Source organism: Miscanthus floridulus, chromosome 6 (genome assembly GCF_019320115.1).
Source record: "Miscanthus floridulus cultivar M001 chromosome 6, ASM1932011v1, whole genome shotgun sequence".
Taxonomy (NCBI): Eukaryota; Viridiplantae; Streptophyta; class Magnoliopsida; order Poales; family Poaceae; genus Miscanthus; species Miscanthus floridulus.
In genome coordinates this window covers 120,780,891-120,793,704 of record NC_089585.1, presented here as the reverse complement: position 1 = coordinate 120,793,704, position 12,814 = coordinate 120,780,891, and the positions used below count along the sequence as shown (strand labels likewise).

The window sequence follows — 12,814 nt, the reverse complement described above, 5'->3', positions numbered from 1 at the left end:
TATTGTGGTGTAGTGGTGAACTCACTCTCCAACCTTAGGGACCAGTATTCAATTCCTTGCAGCCACACTTTTTACACAGTTTTGCCTCATTTTCTCTCCTCCTCACCCCCCCCCCCCCCCCCCCCCCCCCCATTTCACGATGCAAACCCACGCATAGGTCCAGGCCGGCCTGTTTTCATCGGCTCAATGTCCACCACTACGCCATAATATCATTTGTGTTCTAGTAGCGTTACTCATTCTAGTTGAATCGGATTAAACCAGCTTGGACCAATCAAACCGTGAACTGAGGGCTTGAGCGGCTCGGTGTCCGGTCCGGTCCTAATAACTATGGTTTTAGAATATGTGGTGGTCAAACTTTTCAAATTTTACCATTGTATATAAATAATTATGTAGATTAAGTCTTTTTTTTAACCTGGCAGGAGCTCCGCCTCTCAATTAAGGAAGGAAAAAAGTTTATATGTACAGGGATTAAGTCGTAAATTGATTTACATGATTTTTAATACAAACTCTTTTTATTTAGAAAAGTATAACTTAATAGAAATAACTAGTGAGGTGTCATATTGAAGACGTTCATAAACAGACTTATATTCCCTTCCAGAGGGAGTAAATGTTTTAATATATCCAGTCACAGAGTCTTCTTTTGGACATAAATGCGGTCAAACTTTTAAACTGACTGCTTACATTCTTTTTAATTAGTTAGATTGCTTATATTCATTTGTATAACTATCTTACCAAATAAATTAGCAACCAGAGTTGCCTTTTGAGGGTCATGTTGCCGTGTTGCTGTCTGTAATACTGACCTGTATGGGAGCCCTGAGCGAGCATGATCCTTTGTCATATTGGGTATCTTATTAGTTCTCTCGTTAATCAGGCAAGCTTGCCCACATAGTTTTGAGGTCCTTTTCTTTTCATCTTATAGCCCATCACATTGCTCCAAATAAATGTCAGGATGTAATTAGTGGTGATTATTTCATTTGTTTGAAAAAGGTATTTATTTCACCTTATAATGAACTAAAGCAAACAAGCCCAAGTATCTTGATGAAAGGGCAAGGTTATCCTTGCTTCTCTAGGCACTCGTTCTGGTCAACCATCATCTGTTCCCCTCATCGAGAAATCTAGTTTCTTGTTTTTGTCAACTCTCAAGTGACAAGGTTCTTTCAACTGGATGCTGCGAGATACTAATGGGTGCAATCAGTTCCCTTATGATGATGACTCAGGCGTTTATCTCAACTTGGTAGGTTGTTAATCCGGGAATGCTGTACCGAAGGTAGACATACATACCAGCATTTCAGTAAACTGGCTAATCAATTAAGAACTCCATGTTGGCTTGTTGGAATTTTACATTCGCATATTTCTGTTGGATCGCGGATCAAATTATTACCCTATCATAATTAATTCCTTGGACTTCGGCACAACCTACATTTGTGTACCATATAGTTCACATAATCCAAGTTGTGGTTACAAAAAAACATAATGGTGACATACTGTGCCGGATGAGATCCACAGCCGGTTCGTTTCGTCGTAAACGATCGTGGATTATTTACTGCTGGCTGGTTTGGTTGGTTTGGTGTGAGAGAAAAATACTGTTGCAGCTTATAATCCACGATCGTATATGATCGTATAAGCCCAGCCTAACAAGCTGCCAATCCCTAGGCCCTAGCTGTTTCTTCATGCTCACCCTAACACACTCCAATGCTTTTTACGATAAAAAGATGAGGCCTCCGTTCTGATGATCTTTGAACGTGGAATATATTTACTGAATATTCCAGCTGCGTCTCCAAAGGTACCAATCTTCAGACTCCAGAGTCGAGACTCCAATTGCATCTCCCCGACTAGTACCCGGTTAAGGCCTAAAGCTTTTGCTACAGCTACGGTTGCAATGTCTTTCAGTATATCATCACTGTAGCAGCAGCTTCTAGCTGCAGCAGCAACGTCTTTCAGCCTGTTATCTGTATCTGACTTGCTTATCAGCCAGCCAAGAGTATTTTTCTCTCACACCAAACTAGCCAGCAGTACTTCAGCCATGACCTTATAAGCCAATTCAGCCGAAACGAACAGCTCAAGCGAACGAATGCAAAAGTTTTGAGGAAGAAATAGGTCCGCGTCAGAGCTGCCATGTTGCGGCACATTTCGTTCCCACCATACACCGATCCGAGCGCGCATAACGTCTCACGAGCTCGCCTCCGAGCTGGCCCCAACATTATCAAACTCAACCCGCACATTAGCCCTAAATTCGCCATCTCAGCTTGGAATCGATGGTTATTAAACGCCCATCTCCTTTTATCAGTCATTTCGCGCGCCGTTGTTCACGTACTCTTTGAAAGCTTGCTCGAACACTAGCCCCCCTAGCCAAATGCACGTCACGTCGACCGGAGCCCGGGCCGTACATTCCCAACCTCCCGGCGGTGCCGGCGTGGCTGAACAGAACAACGCCGACAACGCGTGGCAGCTAGTGGCGGCCACGTTCGTCGGGCTCCAGTCCATGGCGGGGCTCGTCGGCATCTGAAAATTTATTTGTCCCTATGACCACCAAAAAAAATAGATTAGGTCCAGCTGAACGGGCACTTGGATGAAACAGTAGCGTGCTAATGGCTACAGCCCCGTGCAGTGCGACCCCATGGCATATCATCGATTTGTGCGAGAAGAGACCAAGCAACGGTGACTCCCAGCTTACAGAAGCCCAGGTCACATGTGTCATAACTGATTGCGGCCCTTTTAGGCGTGAAAACAACCGAATCTTTTGCAGCATCTGAGTAAATGTTATCAACAACTCGAAAGGCCACAACATCAACTTCCAGTTCTCCACTTAATTCAACACAAACAACCCGTCTTGTAAGCTCAATCACACCAGAACCACTGACAGGCATTCTTCCACCTCCAGAATCTGCAAGTACAATACCCTCATGATGGATACTAGTAGTGCGAGTTGTTACGCGTCCCCCGAGATGTTCTGGCCAAGCACCATCAACAATTTCAACACGGATGGTAGCCTCAACTGATCGAGCAAGTACTGCAAATGCAAACTCAAGTTTGCTTTGGTTGCAGCGTAAATGACTTGTAAATATCCTAGGACGACAATATCCCACATAACCAGAAGCATGCTGAGAATTCAAGATATCAAAGCAGATCACTTTATCTTCAGACTCAGTCCTGCCCTTTGATTTCAGTTGAACTTCAAACCTTACTGGATCAATTAACACAACTGCACGGGATGGGCCAGTTAACTGCAAAAAGGGAACCTGCAAGCACCATCAATTATTAATCAGTTGATAACTCTCTCATCTCTAATAATTTAATTAGCACTCCTGCAAGTTCTTACAAAAAGTACTAACTAGCGATGTTTTGTTTATTCCAAGAAAAAACAAACAAAAAGTTGGTAGACCATACAAAGAATAAACTAATAAGGAGCATATGATGTGAAGATACCTTTATGGCACATTGGGGTGCCAGCAGTTCCGCTCCTAGAAGCACCACTTTTAATTAGGTTATGTCACAGCCCGGTCCCACCCTGGGTGCCACTCGTCGCCACCGGGTGGCGCACCGGGACAACGCGCTTGCCGTCGCCGCCTCGCCTCAGCACACGCTCCGCTCCCCGCCACCCCGCTGCAGCACCGGCGAGACAGCAAAACTTTATTTGGCTTGCAGGCGAGTCGAGTGAGCTGGTGGATCTGTTTTCTTGCTTCGTCAGTCAGACGCCACCGCCTTGTGCCACCGTGCATTCAGGAGATTCACGGGATGAGCAGATTAGGTTTTGAGCCATTTGGTAGGTAAAGAGGCAAAAAAAAGCTTCAGGAGCTATTGGCGAATCCCCACCAAACGGCCACTAGAACTGCTATTTTTGTTGACTTCGCACTAGTAAAGATGATATTTTGTAACTGGACCAATGGACCTATAGATATAAGATATATCTTATCCTATTTCTGAGCCTACCATGTACAGTTCTTATCTTGATAAGATCCTAAACATTTCATGGCAGAAGTTGCAGAACCACTGATATTGTGTCGAGGCCTAGGCCCTGATTAGATTCCATCCAAAATCCAAAATTTTTCAAGATTCTCCGTCACGTCAAATCTTGCGGCACATGCATGGAGCATTAAATGTAGGTAAAAAGAATAACTAATTGCACAGTTTGCCCGTAATTGGCGAGACGAATCTTTTAAGCCTAAATAGTCCATAATTGGATAATTTTTACCAAATACAAACGAAAATGCTACAGTAGCCAAAAGCCAAAAAAATTCGCATCTAAACGGGGCCCTATCCAGATGCTGCTTGTTGCAGTTTTTGCTGGTTATTGTACTACTCTACCTACGACCTCATGCATAATCACAGGCAGGCAGCAGGTAGCTGGGGCTGGAAAAAAATTTATTTTTTGTTTCAGGTTTGATATTCAAAATTTTCAGCACAACAATATCTTCCCTTACGTCATCAAGGGTCGAGCCCGTATCTCTTTGCCTTGGTAATGGATAAAGTGACTAGGGACATTCAAGGGGATATCCCTTGGTGTATGCTGTTTGCAGACGATGTAGTGCTAGTTGATGAAAGCCAGGCAGGAGTAAATAGGAAACTGGAGTTGTGGCGGCAGACCCTTGAGTCCAAAGGTTTTAGAGTAAGTCGAACTAAAACAGAATACATGAGATGCGACTTTGGCAACGCTACACATGAGGAGGGAGACGTGAGTTTGGAAGGTCGAGTGGTGCCTACGAAAGATTCCTTCCGTTATCTAGGATCGATGCTGCAGAATGATGGAGATGTTGATGCAGAGATGAAGTGGCGCCAAGCATCTGGCATTCTCTGTGACAAGAGGGTACCACAAAAGATGAAAGGCGAGTTTTATAGAACGGCGATTAGATCCGCTATGTTGTATGGAGCAGAATGTTGGCCTACAAAAAGACATGTCCAACAACTGAGTGTCGCGGAAATGCGTATGTTGCGATGGATTTGTGGTCACACAAGGATGGATCGAGTTCGGAACGATGATATAAGTGACCGTCTAGGGGTAGCACCAATTGAAGAAAAGTTTGTCCAACATCGGTTGAGGTGGTTTGGCCATGTCCAAAGGAGGCCTTTAGAAGCACCAGTGCGTTGTGGAGTTCTAAGTCAAGATATCAATGCGAGAAGAGGTAGAGGAAGACCGAAGCTGACATGGGAGGAGGCAATTAAAAGAGATTTAAAGGGTTGGGATATACCTAGAGATCTTTGTTTGGATAGGAGTGCTTGAAAAACAGCTATTGACGTGCCTGAACCGTGACTAGGAGCTCATGTTGGGTTTCAACTCTAGCCTACCCCAACTTGCTTGGGACTAAAAAGCTTTGTTGTTGTTGTTGTAATATCTTCCCTTACGAGGTCCATACAAGTATCAGTCTATCAGATAAGCAGCCACTAAGCACACCGTTACTTATTTGATAGTACTCTTTGGGATGGAATCTATACTTGTGGTTTGACAAATGAATTTTAAAGGTAAGAATAAATTTGGGCATAAGTATTTGTGGATCAAACTCAGGAATCAATGTGGTTTGAAAATTGAATTTTTATGGTTAACAATACACATAGTCACAAGTATGTGTATCTTTGACAAGAAACAATATTTGTTGTTCAAGCAATAAAATTATGTGGTTAGAAATAAATTCGATCACTAGGATTTGTGTTGTAGAAATGTTTCTTTATGGTTAGAATAAAACAAATTTGTAGGTTAAAAATGAATTCTTGTGGTGAATGATAATTTGGTGTATGAGAAAATATGTCCGGATCAATATACTTTCCTAGTTGTTCCAAATGTTCTGAAACTTTGGACATAAAAAAAATATGGTTCATGACACAAAGTTTGTCTGAACATTATGCCCTGTTTCATCTATATAATGCTTCTGACATTCCCCTATGCTTTTGGTTGTTTTCTTGTATATAAACTATAAACAATGTTTGTTCTGGTAGGTCGATCCAAAGGAAGTGAATAGTGATGGATTGTTCATATTGAGTTTCAGGAAGTTTTGTGTGGTGCTAAATTAGCACATTTGATGGTGTCAACAGAAAGTCATTCAGGGTTGATCTGCTAAATGGAAACATAGACCAGTAATATGCTAGAATGGAGAAATCACATGGCTGCTTTGGTGCCTGGGCCTGGAGTATGGTTTTATGGGGAGACGGATAGATAGATCCAAATATTTGTGGTTGCGTAGAGAGCCTTTTATAGTTGTGCTGGACATAAAAATGAAAAAAGCCTTCTGTGCTCGGGCATGATATTATTTGTGAATGGACAAATTTTTTTAGAACTTTTTCTGACACATAATATTATTTGTGATCAAACTATCATTTTTTGTGCCCATACATGTTATTTTTTGTGTGATCAGACCACTTCATTTACTTTTTATGCCTTTGGACTAGTTGTTTTGTTTTCACAAATGAGTACTCAAACTATAGGTCCTTTTTAAAAAAAGGGAACTATAAATCTTGATGTCATGGCCCATGGCAGAAACAATTATATTTTTCCCTGAATAAAGAAACGTATACTATACTTGTTAGGATATCATCAACTAACTAGAATACTGTGTATTAATACGCATCTGCTTTGTAATTTATATATGCGCTGGACATCTTTACAATCTAGTTGACTACTTTTTGTTGCCTTATCTACCTCTAACAATCTTTACATTGACTAAGAAAACCTAAACTGCATGTTCTCTCCGGTTTAGCAGCCATGGCCCACTCCACGTCGTCCACCCATCCCAAAATTAAAACCAACTAGTGGTGAGGGCTTGGGAAAAAAAACACGGCCTATGGTGGGCACAACGTCCGTGCAGTCTGGTTTTTAAAAAATTGTAGTCGCTAGTCGGATCGGATCATGGGTGGACGCTTGTGTGCATGCTCAATCAGTTGAATTATTTCATGCAAATACAAATGCAAAGAAAAAAGTGCGACAATTATTAACAAGCAAAATACATACAGAGGTGAACAAAACAAAATATATAATAGAATCAATAAAACTGAGAAGCAGAAAAGGAAACTTAGATGGCACATACCTCTTCAGTTACAGTTTGGCAGTTATCCCTAGTGCGGTGGAAAATAAGATTGCGTCTAGGATCGATAGAATCCCTGGTGGCAATCAAGCCATACACATGTCGTGGCCAGTGAAGACCCTCTTCCTCTTTGATCTGGGCGACTTTAACATAGAAAATCTGCATTCCATTGTCTGGGATAGCATATTTTGGGACGGATCCAAATGTGTGGAGCATGGGGGGCACAACAGCTACAACAAGGATTCCATAAGTTAAGGGTCTGTTGATACAAAAGGTGCATCAAATATCACTTATACTTAAGGCGGATGTTTAATTCTGCATACAACAATATATTCTAGCCAAAAAGAAAATTTTGTAGAGAACCCCAGAAACACAAGCACAATGTTGTAAAAATAAGTTTAACCATGCTAGACCCGACATAAAAGGGCGTACCTAGTGCACAGAGCTCCTGCTCTGTGCGGGGTCTGGGGAAGGGTGTCAGTGACAAGCCTTACCCTCGCCTGTGCAATGCGAGGAGACCGCGACTCGAACCTGGGACCTTCCGGCCACAGGCGGTAAGACTCTACCGCTTGCACTAGGCCCGCCCTTCATTCTAGACCCGACATATACATAGAAAATAGCACATGTCATTTGTATAATATAAATATAAAGTCACCTTTAGATCAAACTAGAAAACCCCTCAACTAAATAAATCAATATAGGCAATATTATTAAATATTTGAGTTGTAATTAGACTGAGTTTGATTGACTTACTAGTGCTCTCAAACGAACCGTAACTATCGGCATAACGTCTTTCCCAGTGTTGACGGAATATAATGATTTCGTTATCTTCCTCGCCATACTTCTCCTCATCGAGAAAGGATAGATTTTTCATCTTCATCATCATCCTATTCTTCAATTTCATGCTGCTTCTCTTTTTGAGAGTGACAGGACCCAACATGCAATCGTTTGAGACCGCCTCAGTCTCCATCGCGCGTGCAGATCTAACCTGATTTCAAAACCTGGCCGCCACAACAAGAGTGGACCCAGTATAGGGCACCGATGTATGCCCGATAATGTTAGCAAAAAACGAAGTTGGTATCCATAATACACGGGCAGATACAGTAAAGGACATGGGTATACACTTGTACACCCAATAATTTGTAAAAAAGAAAACAGAATCAAAGTTTCTATGAACAGGATATGTATACTACACTTAGGCCTTGTTTGGATGCACATGTATCTACCTCAATCCACATGTGTTGGAGTGGATTGGAGTGGAACATAGTTTAATTTCCACTTCAACACATGTGGGTTGAGGCAAATACATGGGCATCCAAACAAGCCCTTAAGTAATTGGATTACATCAGATCTGAATACAAATAGAAATAGCTTAAGCTAGGGTTTGGGTGCTCGATTTCGAATATCCTAGACAACAAGCAATTTGGTTAAGAATTGAAACGAGGGGCATAGCTATCTTACCAAGAGGAAGAGCACGGCACAGGGAAGAGCAACAGCAAGCATGCACACGAGTCACTGCAGGAAGAACGGCACAGGATGAGCAACAACAAGCACACGAGTCACTGCAGGAAGAACAGAGTGCCGAGACAGGTGAAAAGATGCTAGGGTTTGGCTCATGAATGATTTGAATTTGAACGAGATAAAGAAGCTGCAGGGGGAGCACAAACCCTAGAGGGGAGCTGCAGCAGCCAGGTCGCGCCGCAGAGATGCCGGAGTCGAGGAGGACGACGACCGCGCATGAGTGCACGACCGCGTGAAGAGGCACGAGCGGCGGGCGACGCAGGGCGCGCGTGGGGCACGGTGAGGGCGGTGCGACGGCGCAGGGCGCGGCGTGGAGGTGCTCGGCGAGCGAACGGGCGGCGGCTCTAGGGTTAGCTGAGCTCAGGGCGCGGCGGCGGTGGTTTGTGGCGCGGCCAACAAAGGAAAGGAGTTCGGGACTGTTTGGGTTCATGGACTGGAGACTACTACAGAGACTAAAAGCTTTAGATGTACCAAATTTAAATCTAGATTCAAAAAATTTTGCCAAACACCGCTACACTAGTGGATCTGCTCCACCAAATTGGTGGATCTGACCCTAGATCACCAAATTGGTGGATCTCCTCAAGAGATGCTCCACCAGATGGTGCCCAGATCACGAAATTGGTGGATCTCCTCAAGAGTTGCTCCACCGGATCTAGCTTTGGTGAAGTTAGGAGAAATTACCTATGTTTACCGTCGCGAGCGCCCCTTCCTCTCCCACATCCCCGCGCCTGGCCGTGCCGGAGCCCCGTCCGGAGGTCGCCAGAGACCAGCCTGTGGCCATCTCGCTCGCTTGAGCCCTGCCACGACACAGTCGTGACCTCTGCCAGACCACGCCGCACCTACCTGCCACCTTCGGCCCGCGAGCTCCCCAGGCGCGTGCGCCATGGCCGGTCACGAGCTCTGCGACGGTCACGACGTCCGTTGGCCTCGCCGCACCCGCCCGTGAGCCCTCCGGCCCCGCTGCGCTGCGCACCAAGGTCGGCCACTAGAGCTCCGAAGGCCGCCCACCCGCCCCCGTTGCGGTCTTCGGCCCCGCCCTGGCGCGCGTGAGGTCCTGACGCCGGCTGCGAGCTTAGGCCGCAAGTTCCGCTCCGACGCGTCTCTCCTCGAGCCTCACCCCAGCCATGTTGCGGCGCTGCTCCGGCAGTACGTCGACGCCCCGACCACGGCCTTCGGCCCTACCCCCTCCCCCCGACGCCGGCCATGAGCTCAGACAGCGAGCTCTGCTCCGCCTCAACGTGCGATGCTTTGCTCTGATTCGATCCGTAGGAGGAAGATAGAGTGGATGAATGCTATAGGATCTCTGGTTGGCCTAGAGGGGTGAATAGGCCTGTCAAAACAACCACTCAAACTTTTATCAAATTCACACTGCGGCACTATCGCTCTAAAGGGCAGCACTGTCGTCGAACCACGGTTTAAAATCCATGAACGAAAACTTAGATCGGAGAAATTTCCTAACTTACTACAGGTATGACAATCACAGATCAACAGCTAGAAATAGTAGGAACACCACACACAAGTAGATCGACTAGAAATCCTAGAAATCACCTCAACCATAATATTTCATGCAAGTAATGTAAATCAAACACAAGTGACACAATAATTTATCCCGTGGTTTGGCTCGCCATCAAGGCTTGCCTACCTCCACATTGTTGAGGTTAGCCACTAAGGCTTAAGGCTTTCCAACCCTTCCTCATTCTCAAATCAAGAGACTTGACTCTTAAGATGAGAGATGAGTTTACTAACTTCAAGAGATGGTTACAAATCTTCTAGGGTTGTCACACAAGTTGGCAAGCTCCACGAGCGATGCTCTAGCCAGCTAGGAGCCAAGCTCTAAGAGTAACAAACACAACCATCGGCCAAAGCATGAACCAAGTGCTCTTTAGAGTTGGAGGATCAATGGAGTTGCTCTCTAATCGAGTTTTTGATCCTTTTCCCTCAAGGATTGATGGAAAAATCAATGGATTTGCTTAGAGACTTGAGGTCTACAATGGAGGGAGAGAGAGAGAGAGCTCTTGCTCTGTTTTGGACGTGCTGAAGTGAGAAAGAAGAGGCAGAGAGCCATTGCGGAGAAAGGGGAAGGGTATAAATACCCTCCAGCCTCCAATGGTCACTTAAGTCATGGCAGTGCCACGGCTCAAATGTGGCAGTGCCGCACCACGTAAGACATCAAGGGTAGGAGTGGAGCGTAGACTGTCTTGGCTGTGAATCTAAGGATGCATGTGTATGTTTGAGCACTTGGTAGCATATATTAGCCTAAGCATTGTGTCCCCTTTATAGTGCGGCTTTTCCTATACTTAAATTCAAAATATAAAAGAATTTAAACCGTCTTTGAGTTTGAAGCCATCTGCATTTGTAATTGAAGGCTCCTCCGTTTCATGTAGCATCCTCGAACATAAATTCCTTGCCTATCATCTCGATAAAACTCATTAGTTCTCTAATTGCGTGGTCATTATCACCAAAACCCATAATTAGGGCTTGATTGCACTTTCAAAGGCTAACATGTGGGACCCACATGGAAGTGAAATAGAGATGAAGGTGGAGCTATCCCAAACACCTCTAGCTCCACTGCTCCACCGTGGATCTAGGTGAATCCTAGATCCAGATTCATTTTTTACCTTGGTGGAGCTGTCCCAAATAGAGGTACTGCTGGCCTATTTGGTTCAAGGGACTAATAAAAGAGATTAAAGGGCATTAAAGCTGCTGAATAAAGACCAAAAGGCCGGCCTCTAGTCTTCACGAGGGAGGAGAGCGAGGGAGGGGTATGGGCTATCCTTTTTTGGGCCAAAAGTCCCAAATAACTTCTCTCAAGGCACTACTGGACTAGAGACTATTAGTCTCTCATAAGTCCCTTCAGTTTCGCAAACTAGGGACTAGAAGGGACTAAAATAAGCTCACTAGCCTCTAATCCTTCGTAACCAAACAGATCCTTTGTTCAAAAATGAAGGAAAGGAGAAAGAAGGTGCATGCCCCCACGAGGAAATAAATGAAAGGAAACAAAGCCGACTTTCTAGCTTTCCAAACAATCACCTATCTCATTTCTATAAAAAGCTAATAATAAATGGTAATGCTTGCGCCAGAATGTCCGCACCTGCACCTGTTTCATACCATGACGCATGTAGTTCCCTCCATGCCCATGGAGGCGGCGTCCGTCCAAACAGAGCTCCCGCGCTTACATTCGACGCACGCGGCTCCCTCGCCCCACGCCCATCCTGCTTAGGTCAAGCTCGAACTACCACGGTGAGATAGAGGGGAGGGAAGCGAGGGGAGGGAGAGGAAAAGAGATGGCGAGGCATGCCATGAGGAAGGTGTGAGGTAGAAGCCGAAACCCTATGGCAGGCTGCTCTTCACCATCCATCGGCGCCATACAACACCCGATCTACTTTTGAAATATTCAGATTAAACATATGTAACATACGTTTGAAGACAGATGGAATACTTGAAACACGCGCTTGAAACATGCGTATATAGCCATTGCGACATATGTAACACCAGATCAACTTTTGAAACATTCAGATGAAACATTTAAAACAAACGTCTAAAACACATGAAATAATTAAAACATAGGCTTGCAATATATGTGTATTGCCATTGCAACATATACAACATCCCAGTTCGACTTTTGCAACATTTAGATAAAACACTTGGAGCATAAGTCTAAAACGCATTAAACACTTGAAACACGTCGTCGGCGGCGCCCATAGCCTACCTTGTGGGGGACTGTGGTAGCCAGCAAGCTCGAGTCCAGGGGAAATGTCGAGAGCAAATGACCTAGCGTGCGTAGGCTACTCTTCCTGTGATGGTATCTTCAGCCAGTCGTGGGAGACGAAGTCTAGACCAGTGACAACCTTCTCTTGGTGGCGCATGGGTGATGGTGGTGCGACGTGGCTGGTGATAGGGTGTGGCACGGTAGGGGGAAGGGCACGGTTGAAAGGTCTAAATGGCTAGAGGGGGGTGAATAGCCTATTAAAAATTTCTACAACAACACTTAACAAACCGGTTAGACAATTATGAGACAAAGCAAGTGTTGCGCTAGCCTACTAAAAATTGTAAGCCAACTATAACAATTCTAGTTTATATAGTTTCTATCCACTCAATAGCTATGTCACTACACTAAGTTAGTGCGCTCTCAAATGCTAACTAAAGAGCCACACTAACAAAACTAACAAGCTCTCACAACTAGCTACACTAAAGAGCTTGATAACTAGTTTGTGGTAATGTAAAGAGAGTGAGTAAGATGGTTATACCGTTGTGTCGAGGAAGGAGCCAATCAATAACAAGAA

General features: G+C 44.6%; 1 protein-coding gene across 2 annotated transcripts; it reads right to left on the bottom strand.

Annotated features, from left to right (window-relative positions):
* Positions 1 to 1,540: 1,540 nt before the first annotated feature.
* LOC136459352 (uncharacterized) lies at positions 1,541 to 8,948 on the bottom strand. 2 transcript variants are annotated; one of them, XM_066459217.1, is made up of 5 exons: positions 8,678 to 8,948; positions 8,472 to 8,572; positions 7,764 to 8,011; positions 7,014 to 7,240; positions 1,541 to 3,239 (listed from the first exon to the last, which is right to left on the bottom strand). In XM_066459217.1, exons 3-5 carry the CDS (start codon positions 7,978 to 7,980, stop codon positions 2,586 to 2,588), a joined length of 1,098 nt encoding a protein of 365 aa, XP_066315314.1. In that variant the 5' UTR covers positions 7,981 to 8,011; positions 8,472 to 8,572; positions 8,678 to 8,948; the 3' UTR covers positions 1,541 to 2,585. The 2 variants fall into 2 exon arrangements, with proteins under 2 accessions (XP_066315314.1, XP_066315315.1); XM_066459218.1 differs by having other exon boundaries at positions 8,472 to 8,525.
* Between the last annotated feature and the right edge of the window lie 3,866 nt (positions 8,949 to 12,814).